The following is a 15755-nucleotide window of genomic DNA, read 5'->3' as shown; positions in this document are numbered from 1 at the left end:
AGTCTTAGTTTTCCTATTTTCATAGTTGGGAAAGCTGGAGCAAAAGGGAAGAGGTTCTATCCCACTCATTTACATCAACCTACCATGCTGGATTAAAGGAAGGCAGAGGGAGATAGGGTGCACAGAAGTGCATTTCTGTTGTCCTCAGTTTCAATGTCTATAATACAATAAACATAATGACTGGCTGTGGAGTGGAACCTCTTGAACATGTAAAGATGACAGACACTGCACTGTGGTTCCACAACAGGCTAACAGGTAATCACTAGAAGAAGTATGTACTTGGTGGTAGTTTGCATGTAAAGAAGCTGAAAAATGTCTACTATGGTTTAAATACTCCATTCTACCGTTTTCTGGTATCCATCACTTCTGGTTGGAAGTCAGCAATTACTTTTTTAATTAAACATTTTCTTTTGATGTAACTGTAAATCCACATGGGGTTATAAAAAAAATACAGAGATACCATGTACCCTTTCCCCACCTTTCCCCAACGGAAATCTTGTGGGTACAATATCACAACCAGGATACTGACACTTATAGAGTCAAAATACAGAGCATTTCCATTACTACAAGGATCCCTCATGTTGCCCTTGTAGAGCCCACTTCCCTCCTCCCACCCCCCAGCCCTTCTTTAACCCCTGGCAACCACGAACCTGTTTCCACTTCCATTTTGTCATTTAAAAAATGTTATATAAATAGAATCATACAGTCTGTACCCTTTGTGGATTGGCTTCTTTACTCAGCATAATTTTCTGGAGATTCATACAGGTTGTTGCATCTATCAGTAGTTCATAACTTCTTATTACTCAGCAGTATTCTGTGGTATGGATAAACTACACTTTAACCATTTATCCATTAAAGGATATCTGGATTATTTCCATTTTTGGCTACTATGAATAAAACTGCTATAAACATTAAGGCACAAATTTTTGTGTGAAGATAAGTCTTCATTCCTCTGGAAAAAGTACCCAGGAATGCAATTGCTACGTTGTGTAATAGTTGCATGTTTAGTTTTTTTAAGAAACTGCTAAACTGTGTTCCAGAGTTACTATACTATTCCACATTCTAACCAGCAATGTATGAGTGATCCAGTTTCTCTGCATCCTTACTAGCATTTGTTGTTGTCACTAATTTTTATTTTAGTCAACCTAATAGGTATGTTGTAATAGCTCATAGTTTTAATTGCATTTCTCTAATGGCTAATGATGTTAAAAAACCTTTTCATGTGCTTAATTGCCATTTATAAAACGTGTACAGTGAATGTCTGTGCAGGTCTTTTGCCCAATTTCTAACTGGACTGTTTGATTTTTTTTTTTCTCTAAGCTCTGAAAGTTAGTTCTTTCTCAGATATGTGGTTTGCAAATACTTTCTCCCAGTCTGTAATTTCTCTTTTCATCCTCTTAGCAAGGTTTTTCACAGAGTGAATTTTTTTCATTTTGATGAAGTCCAATTTATCAATTTTTCCTTTTATAAATTGTGCTTTTGGTGTCAAGTCTAAGAACTCTTGTGTAGTCCTAGATTTCAAATATTTCTCCTATTTTTCTACCAAGTTTTATAGTTTTACATTTTGAATTAACTTTTATATAAGGTGTGAGACTTAGACCGAGATTCATCTAAAAAAAATCTATGGATGTCCAATTGTTCAAGCACCATTTGTTGAAAAGGCTATCTTTCCTCCACTGAATTGATTTTGCAAATTTGTAAAAAAATTAGTTGGGCATTTTTCTGTTGGTCTGAGTCCTCTATTCTGCTCCATTGGTCTATGTGTCTATACCTCTGCCAATATAATCCTTGATTATAGCTGTATAATAAGTTTTGAAATCAGATAGACTGATACTGTTCACTTTACTTTTTCAAAATTGTTTTAGTTATTTTGAAAAAGTGTCTAGTACTTTTGTGTCTCCATATAAACTTTAGAATAATTCTGTGTGTATCTACAAAAAATCTTTCTGGGATTTTGAAATGACTTACATTAAACGTGTACATCAATGTGGGGAGAATTAACATCTTTACTATGTTGAGTCTTCCAATCTATTAAACATGGTATGTTTCTCTATTTAGACCTTTGATTTCTTTCATCAGCACTTCATAGTTTTCAGCATATAAGTCCTGTACGTGTTGTGTTAGATTCATACCTAAGTATTTCATTTTTTTTGAGTGACTGTAATTTGTACTGTATTTTTAATTTCTAGTAATATAAAAATACAATTAATTTTTGTATGTTTACTTTGTATCCTATAACCTTGTTCAGCAACCATTACTTTTTTTGTTGTTCCCCTATATTTATCATTTTTCTTTTGATGCTTTCAAGATTTTTTCTTTATCTTTGTCTTTTAGCAATCTGACTATATGAACCTAGGTGTAGTTTTGTGGTTCCCCTACTTGAGCCTCTTAGATCTGTGAATTAATGTTTTCCACCAAATTTGGAAGGCTTTTGGCCATTATTTTTTCAAGTACTTTTTTGGCCCCTTTCTCCTTCTTCTAGGACTCCAACTACAAGTATTTAGACTGCTTGATATTGCTTCATCCTGAGATTTTGTTCATTTTTCTTCCATCTTTGATTTCTCTATTCTTCAGACTGAATAATTTCTATCGACCTGCCTTCAAGTTCACTGATTCTTTCTTCTGCCATCTCAATTCTGCTAAGTCTACATAGTAAAATTTTCATTTCAGTTACTGTAGTTTTCAGGTTTGAATTTTCTTTTGTTTCTTTTTTAAAATACAGTTTCTATTTCTCTTTTGAGACTCCTTTTCTGTTCACTAATTAATATTATGCTTTCTTCATTTCTTTGAATGTATTTATAATAGCTGTTTTCAAGTCTGTTTGCTAAATCTGTTATCTGGGCCCCCCTGGAGTTAAGTGTCTATTAGTTGCTTTTAATCTTGAATATGGGTTGCACAGTTCTGTTTCTCTGTATGTCTAGTAAGTTCTGATTGAAAACTTGACATTGTAGATATTATGTTTTAGTGGCTTTGGAACCTGTTTTATTTTTCTGAGGACTGCTCTTTCTTTGTTCTAGTAAGCAGTTAATTTACCTGGACTTGAAATGTGAAACTGTCATACTTACTGTGTGCAGTAACTAATGTTTCTGCTCAGTTTTTCAACTCTGAGTGGCTCTTTCTTTAGTCTGACTCTCTGGTGGTTTCCTCTGAGCCTGAGCAGGTTAGTGGCCAACAAAGAATTTGGGCAGATTTTATAATCAAATTTTAGGCCTTGCTTACCCTCTCTGTGGTCCCTTTGTTTCTAGGGATCCCTCCTAAATTTCTAATTGCTTTGCCAGTCCTGAGTTCTACCTTCTGACACCTCAAGCCAGTAAGAATTTCACTTTCTGTCATCCAACTTGTCTAACTTACATACCTGTCACTTTCTGTCATCCAACAATGTCTAACTTACATACTGTTCAGACAATGCACTCAGTTAAAGACACAACAAACTTGCAAATCTCATTAAGAGGCAATGCTGTCTTTCAAGGGTAGACCCCTTTCTAGTTTCTGCCTACTTCTCAACTCTCTGGTATTTCCTCTACACATGTATAGTTTAGTGATGAGGCAGGGATTTGGGCAAAGTTTTTATGTAGATTGTAGATCTCAGTCCTTCTGCATTTCTCTTGCTTCCAAAATTTTCCCTTTAAATTTTCCAGTTACTCTGCTGATTTGAACTCTATCAATCTGTATACTTAAGTGAGCAGTGGTTGAAGAGCACTCCGAGGCAAGAAAACCACAAACATGCAGTTACCTGACACTCTTCAAATTTCTACCTGTCTCTGTTCATTTTCCATTGCCTTAGAATATTTGTTTTTAACAATTTTTCCTGTTTCTAATTCAAGGGTAGAGATAAGGTTTTTCCTCATAGTAATAGCTTGCATTAACTTTTACATACTCTATGTACTCTAGGTTTTTTGTTTTTGTATGTCATAAGCTGTGTGAAAAAGTATAAATTCAGAATTTGTGGGTTGAAAGGGATCCTAGAGACCCTTTAGTTAACCCCACCATTTTACAAATGAGAAAACTGAGACAGTTTAGTATTTGCTCAAGATGACTTAACAAGTTTCTTGTAAAGTGATTGTCTAGTTCAAGTTCTTTTCTTTTACCGTGGTGTGTAGTTAGTTGCATAACTGTATTTTTTATCTTCTACAATACTACAATTTCAAAACTAATATTGTTTGTGAAAAAAGACTATACTTCAGTTATATCAGAGATCTCCAAAACAAAAGCTTTAAAATCTAAGTCAACAGAAAAATAAAACAAAATAACAGGTCACTTAATTCTCTCAAACTGAAAAAAGCTGAAAGGCTTTGATCACTAACTCAGCATATTTATACTATCTGAACTAGGTTTTTGATGAATATTTTCCAAATACTATAAACCTTATCCTCTATTCAGTGTTCCAAGTGAGAAGACAGTATGCCTCTTTCCTGCCCCCATTTTCAACCATTAACTTTTCTGTACACAACAGATGTTATTTTTCGTGTATGTCATCTCACTAGGGACCTCTGCTGTTAAATTGAAAGATGTTTTCTGGTCACTACTCTTCTGCAACTATGAGTGTTTCTGGAGACATTTTTTCAATATTTTGGTAAATAGCAAGGACATTGCATGAACCTCAAAGGTTGCAGTGTTGTCATGTTAGCTGTCTATCTGCCCTGTCAGCTCCACTGGGTAAAGAACTGTGATAATTAGGTCAAGTTGGGAGGCTGATTCTTCTGAGAGCCACTCAAATTAGTAAGACCTACTGCAGGACCACAAACCATCCCAGATCCTGACTTAACAAGGTCTATAGGGGTACATGTATAGATCAGAGCTAATTCCTCAGCATGACTGGGATGAAATGGCTTAAAAGTGCACATCCACAATGACATGGGTCATGACTTTATATTCATCTTTCTATATAAATAAAATAAACATAGTACAAGGGAGAATGATCATGGGAATCAAAATAGTATGTTCCTATACAAGTATCTTTTAATACTGAACAATGCTGCTCTTATTGTTATATTCTAAAAATCTACATTCATATTCATTCATGTAAAATAAACTGTAGAGCATGAATGTGAACAAAACATATAAAAGTAAACAAATGTATACACATGTGTATCTACTTCCACTCCCTTAGTAAAGATGTATACAAATGGAGATAAATAATTAGTTGGTGAATCTGGACCTCTTTATCATTCTAATGTCTATTGTTCTCTCTTATATTAAGTCTTCTTTGACTTGATTATGTATCTTACTACACAGTAAAGTGTTGAAAGAAGAAACATGAAATGGAAAAACACTCATGCAATTTAAAACTTCTATGACATCATTTTTATATGAGCACTAATAACTCTAATAAAAACAGTAGACCAATAAGCTTCATGAAGGTAGGAACAGATTACCTCGTTCATCATTCTATCTCTATGTAGTATTCAGCATTTAGTACAGTGCCTAGCATAAAGTAGGCTTTCTATATAATTATTAAGTGAATGACTATATGAATGAATAAATAAAGGCCAAGTATTAAAACCAAATGATTGTCCTGCCGGGATTATTAATAAGTTAGATAGTTTTCCTTGGCTATGTATAGTTCACTGTTCTAAGAACTTTACATGTTAGTCAACTCATTATTATTATTTCCATTTTACAGATAAGGAAACCAAGACATAAAGAAATAAAGCAACCAGCTCAAAGTCACACTGTGAGTTGTAGGCCAAAGATTCAGATTCAGATAGTCAATCTAGAGCCTATGCTTTTACCCACTGTGATACAGATTTCTAGAAATGTCGCCTCGAAAACATACATTTTAAAAGTAGTTTTTAAATAATAAAAACAACAACAATAGCTGGAAGACTTGAAGGATTTTTTAAAGTAGTTGGAGAAAGGGAAGTTGAAATAAGGCATGAAAAAGTTTGTAAAAATGCAGCACAAAAGACTTTTAAAACATCCAGTGTAGAATACCTTCAAATATAAAAGTTATTCTAAAATTTATCTCAAGAGAATTTATCTAAAGTTAGGAACTAAGGTTGAATTTGAAAATTTTCTTTCACATAAGATTAGACACTAAGTCTTTGATGGTTCCCTAACTTAAAAATGAAATGAGATGAAATTCCCTGTTAGCACCAATTCATGTCAAATTTCCTTGTTGAGAAATTCTAATAGCATTAATGTGCTGATATCTTACCTTTTCTTTTTGCTTATGATCATATCCATGGTTTGGAGTAGTCGCCGTTCCAGGGCTACAATATCTGTGTCAGTCACATTCCTATAATAAGCACAAGCTGTTAGCAAAGTTTTGGGTTCCATCCCTGGGCATAATACAAGGCAGCTGGAGAAACACATAAACCTCAATTGTTACCCTATAATTCATGGAACTGTATTTTTTCTGAGGAATATTAAAATAACTATAATAAGAAAAATGATTTTGTTGTCATTTTTTAGTAGCTAATTCTTCTGGGGCCTCAGGGAAGTGGAAGGTAATTAGCTCTCTTATAGACTTGCTTAACTTTGATCCAGTGACATTTAGGATATATGTGTATGCACAGTTTTAACTTGGCATTGTCATCTACTGTTCTACTTTTGGGAGGAACTGATTTGCTCAAGTTGAGACTAGCTCACATTGCTGTCCACTAAAAATGTGTCTTTAAAAAGTGGGGGTGAAAAGGGGGTGGAGAAGGTCAGATTGAAATTGCCATTTTAAAAATAAATAAATGTAGGACAAATAACAAGGGCAAGCAATATAAGTGATAAGACTTATTTGAAAGATTTCTAGGTCAATGCCCATAAGGACAGAGAAGAGTAAAAAGGCAATGTCATAGATCTAATATTTAAGTATTAATGATGGTGGCACAATGTGACATACGTATTCAATAAGTAATGGGAAAAAAGAAAAGAGACAAAACTCTTGTTACCTGAGGAAGTAGGACAGGTAAGTGTATGGGCAGTTGACAGCACCAAATCCAGAAAGAAGGGCCATGAGAGTCACTCCAATCACACCTACCCGGCTGATGAGTTGTTCTATGGACAAGATCCCTAAAAATATCAAAGCACATTAATGCCAGGTGATACAGGTAAAACGGCTTTTATCTGCACAGCAAAAGGAAACATGACTGAAAACAGCAACCATTACGTTTAGCTAACTTAACATAAGCTAAATTTTAATTATTAATATGTAGATTTTTCTCTAATAAATATGTCTATTGATTTTCTTCTTATCCCAAATGCTTCCAGAATCATCTCTATTCTTGGGTAATGGTAATAGTAAAATAATAACAACAATTATAAATAACACTTATTGCCTATTTATTCAAGGTAGTGTGAACTCTAACAAAGTAAGGTAGTACTTTTAGTAAAAGGTTTGGCAAAAAAATTAGGAAAGCAAAACTGCTGGAAAAATATAAATAGCAGATACCACTTCTTACTATAGTTAACTTCAATCTATACATTTTCCCCTAATGTCATAAGCTCTTTACCTACCTTTGTCTTATTCATTTTTGCCATCAATATGCACATAATGCATCTAATAAATGGGCTGAATTTATAGAATGAGTAATTCAAATGTAAGTACATGAGTTTTAGATACTCAGTTGTATTCTAATTATCAATTGTTTCCTATTATTTGAGAAGGCTGAAAATCAACTTGGTAGTTAAAATAAATGCTATTGTTGATGTATTGGGGATATATGACAGAAAGCAATGCTAAGAATAACTCAGGAAGTTTGGTGTCACAGGAAAACACTAGTTTAAGTTTGTTTTCACTTCCTATTTCTAGGGTAGCATCACTTCAGCCAACCACTCCTAAGGCCTAATGCCAGAGCTGTAGTTCAGGAATTCTACTAGCTTTGAAGCTGAACTTCCAATATTTGAGTCCTCTTGTGCCTCTATTTCCACTACACCATTTTAGAGGTCATTATGACTGCTGGTCTCTAGTCTTTTGCCTCCTCCGACCTTCCATTTCCTTCTTTGCTGAGCTTGGACTGCAAGCTTGTTTGCTTTAACTTCTCTCTCCAGGACTTTCAGTCCTCTACTCTTCTCCTGAAGCACTGATCCTGCAAACTTCCAACTCTGGATCAGTCTAACACTCTGCCTTCCCTGTGCCCATGACTGAGCTGCCCCAAACTGCTAGAATGCATACTGACATTGATGCCATTACAGGTATATGGTCTCCAGTCTTAACAGAAATCACACACTACTAAGGAATCCTTTTCTCGCCCGTGGTCAGCCATGTCTCCCCCTACCGCTCAGCAGATACTCTTTAACTCATTTTTCCAATCTGTTCTTTTTAGCTAATGGGCTTATTATATAAGAAAGAAGATATTAGACATAAACTACCTTCATTCTACTATAAATATTTACATCTGTAATCATCCTTCCAACTTGCCCCCCTCAGAACAAGATGGTGTCCGAAGCTAAGACTTCTCTACCTGTGGTTTTGATCTAATTTCCCTTCCACCTCCTCCAAAATCTTGTTCCATTTCCTGTCCTCTTATCTCTCGTATCTTCAATCTTTCCGCCTTTGCTAGTTCTTTCCTTGCAGTTTCAAGTCTCTTTCCTAAGAAAAAGTCTGTCCTTGGCCTTGAATTTACATCTAGTTACCAATCCTCTCTATCTACCCGTTAATAGCCAAGCTTCTTTCACCTCCATTTATTCTTCAACTGGCTGCAATTCAGCTTTTAACCCATTCTTCTTCACCCAATGAAAAGTACTTTGATTAATAATTGTAATGGCAATAGAATAGGTAACACTCACCAAGCACCTGTTATATAATAGGTACTGTTTTAAGTATTCTACTTACAATTAATTTAATCCTCATAACAACCCTATGAGGTGGATATTATTGAATATCACATTTTACAGATGAGGAAATGGAGGCACAGAGAGGTCAAGTGACTTAGTCAAGGCCACACAGCTAACAAGGGGCAGAGTCAGGATTAAAACCCAAACAGCCTAGCTCTAGAGCTTGGACTCTCAGCCATTACTATAATATGGTCACAAATTTTCTTCTGGTTGCAAAATTCAACATTTGCCAATCCTTATTTTATTTAATCATTTATGACACTGAATCATTCCTATTTAAAATTATTTTCCGGGCTTCCCTGGTGGCACAGTGGTTGAGAGTCTGCCTGCCGATGCAGGGGACATGGGTTCGTGACCCGGTCTGGGAAGATCCCACATGCCGTGGAGCAGCTGGGCCCGTGAGCCATGGCCGCTGACCCTGCGCGTCCAGAGCCTGTGCTCCGCAGAGGGAGAGGCCACAACAGTGAGAGGCCCGCGTACCGCAAAAAAAAAAAAAAAAAATTATTTTCCTTTCTTGGCTTTCATACCACAATTTCCCTTGGTTTTCCCGTTTCCTTCTCTACTTGCTTTTCCTTGGTCTTTTTTTTTTTGCTCTGCATGGGCCAGAATTCCTTCTTTCATTTCTGTCTATACATTTTCCTTGGGTGATCTTGCCTGTTTCCCCAGTCTCACCTAATGGCATTTAGTTGATGTCTAACTTTTCAGATTCCTGAAATTATCTCCAAGAGGACAGATAAATCCATACCTTTTTCCTAAGTTCCTGAATTGTGTATCCAATTACCTACTGAATATCACTTAGATGCACACAGGCAACTCAAATTCAACATATCCCAAACTAAAATTATCTTCCTTCTTCTGTATTACTTATCTCAGCAAATGACATCATCAGCTATCTAGTCACCCAAATAAAAAATCTATACCACTAGTCTCCATTCCGTCTCTTACTCACTCTTGAATACACCAGTCTTTTTTTTTTTTACCTCAGGGCTTTACATGATGTTTCCTGTGCCTTCCTGCTGGGTCTACCTTTGATCTTGCCCTTTAAATCTCAGCTTGAATACCACCTCCTCAGAAAGGTTGACGCTAAGGCCTTGCATTAAATTTGATATCCTTATCTGCATTATTCTCTATCACAGCAACCTGTTTGCTCCGTGATGACAATAATCACAATTGGCAACTATGTGTTTATATATTTACCAATTTACTGTTTAGTCCCTCCTTCTAGACTGTAAGTTTCATGACGGCAGAAACCAAGTTTATTTTGTTCATGGTTGTATCTCTATCACTTAATATAAACGAGGTGCTCAATAAATATTTGCAGAATGTTAAATGAATGAATAAATCCTCATCCAAATTCTGTTGATGCTACTTTCCACGTATCTCTTGAATTTGCATCCTCTTTACAGGAAGGAATCATGTCTTATTGAACTTTGCTTTTCTTACTGCCTGGCACATGGAAGGTGTTCAACAAATGTTTGTAGACTGTGGGTACATTATTATCACCCAGTAACATAAAAAAAAATCCAAGGGATTAATACAGGTTGTTAAATATAAAAAACTGAAAAAAAAGTCCCCTCTCCTTTTATTCTCTTAATAAAGGTGATGTCCCTTTATTAAGTATCTTTTTCTGGTTTAAAGTACCTTTAGATACTATCTACTTAATCTCAGCATTTCTATGAAGTAAAGGTTAATCATTATAATTCTTGTTTTCCAGCTCATAAATGGAAAGTCAGATGGATAAGTGACTTGCAGAAGACCATCTCACTGTTGCTATTTACTCAGAGATTCCTTCTAGCTTCATATGATTTCTTATTCTCTCTTACTCTTTCCCACTATGGAATGTCTTCCAACCTTCCTAGGTTCAGGCACTGCACAAGGAATACTTTCAGACATTTTTTCATATAGGTAAGGATGGGGTCTTATAGTTTTCTGTGTGGTCTCCATAGCAACAAACCATATTGGCTGTTGGGAGAGTGCTGGGAAAGCTCTAAAAAGGTGCCTGGCTGCTTCTCAGCCACTGCCTAAACTTTTCTTCCTACTTATTTCTCTTACTGGGTCAAATTAATTAGATGCTTGAACATTCAGAAATAAAACCAAAATGCTTATTTACCAGAGCACAAAAGAAAGACTAATACTGAAACTATCTTCTTAGCTCTTCTTCTCAGTGTATTCTTCAGGACATTCCCACAGAATTTAAAAAAGGGATGGATGAAGGTACAATAGATGTGATGGTCTTCATCTCCCCTTGGGCATGGCCTGGCTGCACTGGTCACATGAGCCGACTGCTCACAAGAAGAAAGCTGGAAAAAGGTGACAGAGTCACATCTTTGGACTGCATGTGAGCTTGCACTATCGTTGTAAGCAGCCCTGGGGTCCTTTTACAACTACTGTCCCTCATTTCTAGTATCACAAACAAATCTGTCTCTCTGGGGGTTTATTTGAAATAGTTTAAGAGTTATATTATCAGGGCCTCTCTACCTCAAACCTTTCCATACAGTGACATGGGCATGCTGACCATATTAGCAAATCCTAAATTCCTACCCAGAGTGTTACATTCTTTTTTTTTTTTTTTTTGCGGTACGCGGGCCTCTCACTGTTGTGGCCTCTCCCATTGTGGAGCACAGGCTCCGGACGCGCAGGCTCAGCGGCCATGGCTCACGGGCCCAGCCACTCCGTGGCATGTGGGATCTTCCCTGACCGGGGCACGAACCCGTGTCCCCTGCATCGGCAGGCGGACTCTCAACCACTGCGCCACCAGGGAAGCCCCAGAGTGTTACATTCTTGAGCTCGTCTACCACCTTGGAGAACCAAAAACTTTTTTTTCATTCACTAATTCAATAAATATGTATTAAACACTTATTATGTGCTAGGTTCCATGCTAGGCACTAAGGATACAAAGATAAATAAGATGTAGTTTCTGACATCAGGGAGCTCACAGGTTAATGAGGAAGTTAGATAAGGAAAGAAGTAATCATAAGTTTTAAAGGTGATACAAGTACACTGAGGCAGGAGCAATTAATATCTCCTAATGATGGCCAGGAAAGTCTTCTTAGAGGAACTGACAAGAGCTGAATACTGAAAGAATAAATAGGTATTTTCCAGGTAGACAAGATGTGAAGCATTGTCCAGGCTGATAGAACAGCTCTAGGAACTTCAAGTAATTTGGTAGGACTGGAGGACAGAGAATGAGAGCAGTTGTCAGGACTTGTAAAGTCTTGTATGACATGATAAGAGTTTGAATGTTTTTGGTATGCTGGTGCTTCTTAACTTTTGGGGACTTACTTAATGTTATGTGAAATTTCAAAATAGCTATTTTTGTTTTTAAAATATACAGTTATTTATGATGTTGCACATGCTTTTCAAAACTGCGTTTCCTCTGACACTCCTGCAGGAGAGTCTTATAACCTCTCTTCCCCAAACCCCTGCTCTAGGTAATGAGTAGATACGGAAGGACGCATGGGAGGTACGGCAGATTCAAGACACTGGTTCATTAAACACTCATTCCAATGCCTTTCTAGCACGTCTTCTTGAACTATAGAATCTGGAAAGCCAAAAGCTCTTTCCCAGATTTCCTTGAAGCTAAGGTTCTGAATGTTACCTAGGTTGCATCATATTCACTTGCACATGTAAGACCTCAAATACAGAAGTGAATAACGTGGGAGTGGTGACAACACTTGGGAGCTGGGGCAGCTGAAGCCGTTTCTAATGTCTGGTCCCTGATCATATGTCCTGAGTGGCAGGTGACAACTTTCACGGTTTTTAACTCCCTAATACACTGTAATAAATCACTTTCTGCTTTAAACTAGTTAGAGTAGAATCTGTTTTCTGCTATAAGAACCTTGATAAATATAGCAGGATAGTGAAATGAAAAGATGTGTATTTTTTTTTTAAAAAGCTCCAGTATATGAAAGTTCCAGTATATTTATTACAGGTAGACTCTAATCTATTTTTTTTATCTTTATAGGAAATTTAATTGCTTTTTTTGTTTTCTTTTGTTTTTGTTTTATTTTTTTTGGCTGTGTTGGGTCTTCGTTGTTGCACGCGGGCTTTCTCTAGTTGCGGCGAGCGGGGGCTACTCTTCGTTGCTGTGCATGGGCTTCTCACTGCAGTGGCTTCTCTTGTTGTGGAGCACAGGCTCTAGGCGCGGGGGCTACGTAGTTGCAGCTCATGGGCTCTAGAGCACAGGCTCAGTAGTTGTGGCCCATGGGATTAGTTGCTCCGCAGCATGTGGGATCTTCCCGGGCCAGAGATTGAACCTGTGTCCCCTGCATTGGCAGGTGGATTCTTAACCACTGCGTCACCAGGAAGTCCTATTTTATATGTATATTTTTGGAGTAGTATTTATTTCTGGAGTAGTTCTAGAAGAACTTGTTAGGTGAGGGATTTTTGTTCATTGTTTTTAGCACAGAAATTAGGGCTATGTCCATGACCTGTTCTTGTATGTAAGATGAACTTTTTTGTGTGAGGAGAGACACTGACTCCTAAAAAGTTTTTCATCTACTAATTGTGTTTTATGTCATTGCTCTTTGCCAAAATACATACATTCCCTAAAATGATCTTTATTATCACTTAAGCAGGAGCCATTTCTTCTGGGTCACAGACCCCTTTGGGAATCTCATAAAAGCTTATGGATCCCTCACTTCCAAATACACATACAAATACATTCCCATAATTCTGCATAAAATATTAGGAGGTTAAAGTTAAGGATACCTTTCTCTACCCATTACTCCCTTAAAGTTCATTCACTAACCTAAAGTCAAAACTCTTGCTCTAAAATGATAGAAATCTGTTCCCAAACCAGCATTTGATACCTCCTAGGACGAAAGAAAAATTCAGTTCAAAACCAGACTTTTTTAGAGAAATAACTTGCTATGTTTCCCATAGTCAATAGTTTTAAAAATTTTGATTTTTTTCAAATTAGAAAATTATAAACAACACTTTCCCTCTCCCCACCACATATACACTCACCATGTTTTGGGCTGAGAATGGGAAATGGATCTCCTAGTTTCCAGAAGAAATACATAAAGGTCAACCATAAGAGACAGGAAAAAAGCAGTCGCTGTTTATGCACTAAGAAAGAGGAGACAAGGTGAAATAGATATATGTTAAAGAGCTTTCTCTACATAAGTTTATGGGATCATGCTAATTAATATTTGGCTGGCTTGCTCACTTGGCAAATGAATGATGGAACAATATAAGTTTTAGAAATTGTTTTCTAAACCTCTTACCATCATAAGAGAAATTTGGCTGAAATTAAGATGTGGGTTGAGTTAGAGGAGACATTTCTTTTTTTTTAAGAATGCAAGAATTCTTGGGTTTCCCTGGTGGCGCAGTGGTTAAGAGTCTGCCTGCCAATGCAGGAGACATGGGCTCAAGCCCTGGTCCAGGAAGATCCCACATGCTGCGAAGCAACTAAGCCTGTGCGTCACAACTACTGAGCCTGTGCTCTAGAGCCCGTGAGCCACAACTACTGAGCCCTTGCACTGCAACTACTGAAGCCTGTGCGCCCTAGAGTCCGTGCTCTGCAACAATAGAAGCCACCGCAATGAGAAGCCCCTGCACCGCAACAAAGAGTAGCCCTCTCTCCCCGCAACTAGAGAAAGCCTGCGTGCAGCAACGAAGACCCAATGCAGCCCAAAATAAATAAATTAATTAATTAAAGAAAAAGAATGCAAGAAGTCTCTTAAGATGACAGTTAAAGGAGGGGGAAAGGTCATTTTCTGATAAAGTACTAATAACAATTCCCGGTACAAATCAGAAAGTACAAATAGTACCCTGCATTGGAAAAATGAAAGGAAAGATATTATAGTAGAAACAAATAAAGCCGTGGCAGGACAAATAACCTAATCATTCATTCAATATTTATTTTGTACCAATCTTTTTTTTTTTTTTTTTTTGCGGTACGCGGGCCTCTCACTGTTATGGCCTCTCCCGTTGCGGAGCACAGGCTCTGGAAGTGCAGGCTCAGCAGCTATGGCTCACGGGCCCAGCCGCTCCGCGGCATGTGGGATCTTCCGGACCGGGGCACGAACCCATGTCCTCTGCATAGGTGGGTGGACTCTCAACCACTGTGCCACCAGGGAAGCCCCTTGTACCAATCTTTTAAAGATGCTGTGTATGAGGTGCCCTCAAACAACAGTAGCTACTGAAAGTAATATAGAAATGAAGCTCTCTACAGCCTCAATCCCTAAGAATACTCATCTTATGTGCTGACACGAAGGTAAAATACTCACATAGTCGGATGTTGCTCACAATAAAATAGCCAATGTAAAAAGGCACCATGAAAACCAGGATCAACAGAATTACACACAGGTTCATTTTCCAGTGAAAATAACGGGAGCTGAAACAAATGTCAAAGAATATCACTAGGAGGGGAAGAGGGCAGCTACTTTCACTCTCTTTAGCCTTCCAAAGGATCTCTTGCTCTTTGAACTCAATACTGAATATATCCCATCTAATTAGTCAACTAGGTTGTTACTATCTGCTCATTTATAGGGATTAAAAAATACAAAGTTCTGAAAGGTATATATGGCCATCTTAACCTCCTAAGAATTTTACTTATTAAATTGAGAATGTTAATGCTCTAGTCATATTCATAGACAATGTATAACATTTATCAATATATATTATTGGTAGAATGACTTGTTTCACTTACCACTGGGAGTCCTATTTCAATATGAGTTAAAAGAAAATAAATGTTAATAATAATATGTGTTATAAAGACACATAAATACTTCTTCTGTACCCTCAGTATAAACATCTGATTTGTGTGACCACTTTTACTACTGCTTATAAAATATATTTTACTTATTGATTAAAATATTTTTAGGGCTTTTTCTTTTTATAACAATTTATTGAGACATAATTCACATGTTTAAAGTGTACAATATAATGGTTTTTAGTATAGTCACATCATTGTGCAACCATCACTACAATCAATTTTAGAACATTTTTCTCACTCCATGATGAAACCCAGTACCCATTAG

General features: G+C 36.9%; 1 protein-coding gene across 3 annotated transcripts in view; it reads right to left on the bottom strand.

Moving 5' to 3' along the window:
• Positions 1-15755, bottom strand: part of GPR89A (G protein-coupled receptor 89A) — a 46998-nt gene that overhangs the window by 16408 nt on the left and 14835 nt on the right. For all 3 annotated transcript variants that reach the window (XM_082612695.1, XM_082612696.1, XM_082612694.1), the window contains exons 4-7: positions 15003-15109; positions 13738-13839; positions 6885-7005; positions 6158-6238 (exon numbers count right to left, since the gene is read on the bottom strand). In XM_082612695.1, the coding sequence (XP_082468821.1) occupies positions 6158-6238; positions 6885-7005; positions 13738-13839; positions 15003-15109 (411 nt within the window). The remainder of the gene's footprint in view (positions 1-6157; positions 6239-6884; positions 7006-13737; positions 13840-15002; positions 15110-15755) is intronic.

This window comes from Mesoplodon mirus (genome assembly GCF_964341445.2).
Source record: "Mesoplodon mirus genome assembly, chromosome: 3".
NCBI classification, from domain to species: Eukaryota; Metazoa; Chordata; class Mammalia; order Artiodactyla; family Ziphiidae; genus Mesoplodon; species Mesoplodon mirus.
Note: the sequence above shows the minus strand (reverse complement) of the source record. Positions and strands in the feature narration are given on the sequence as shown.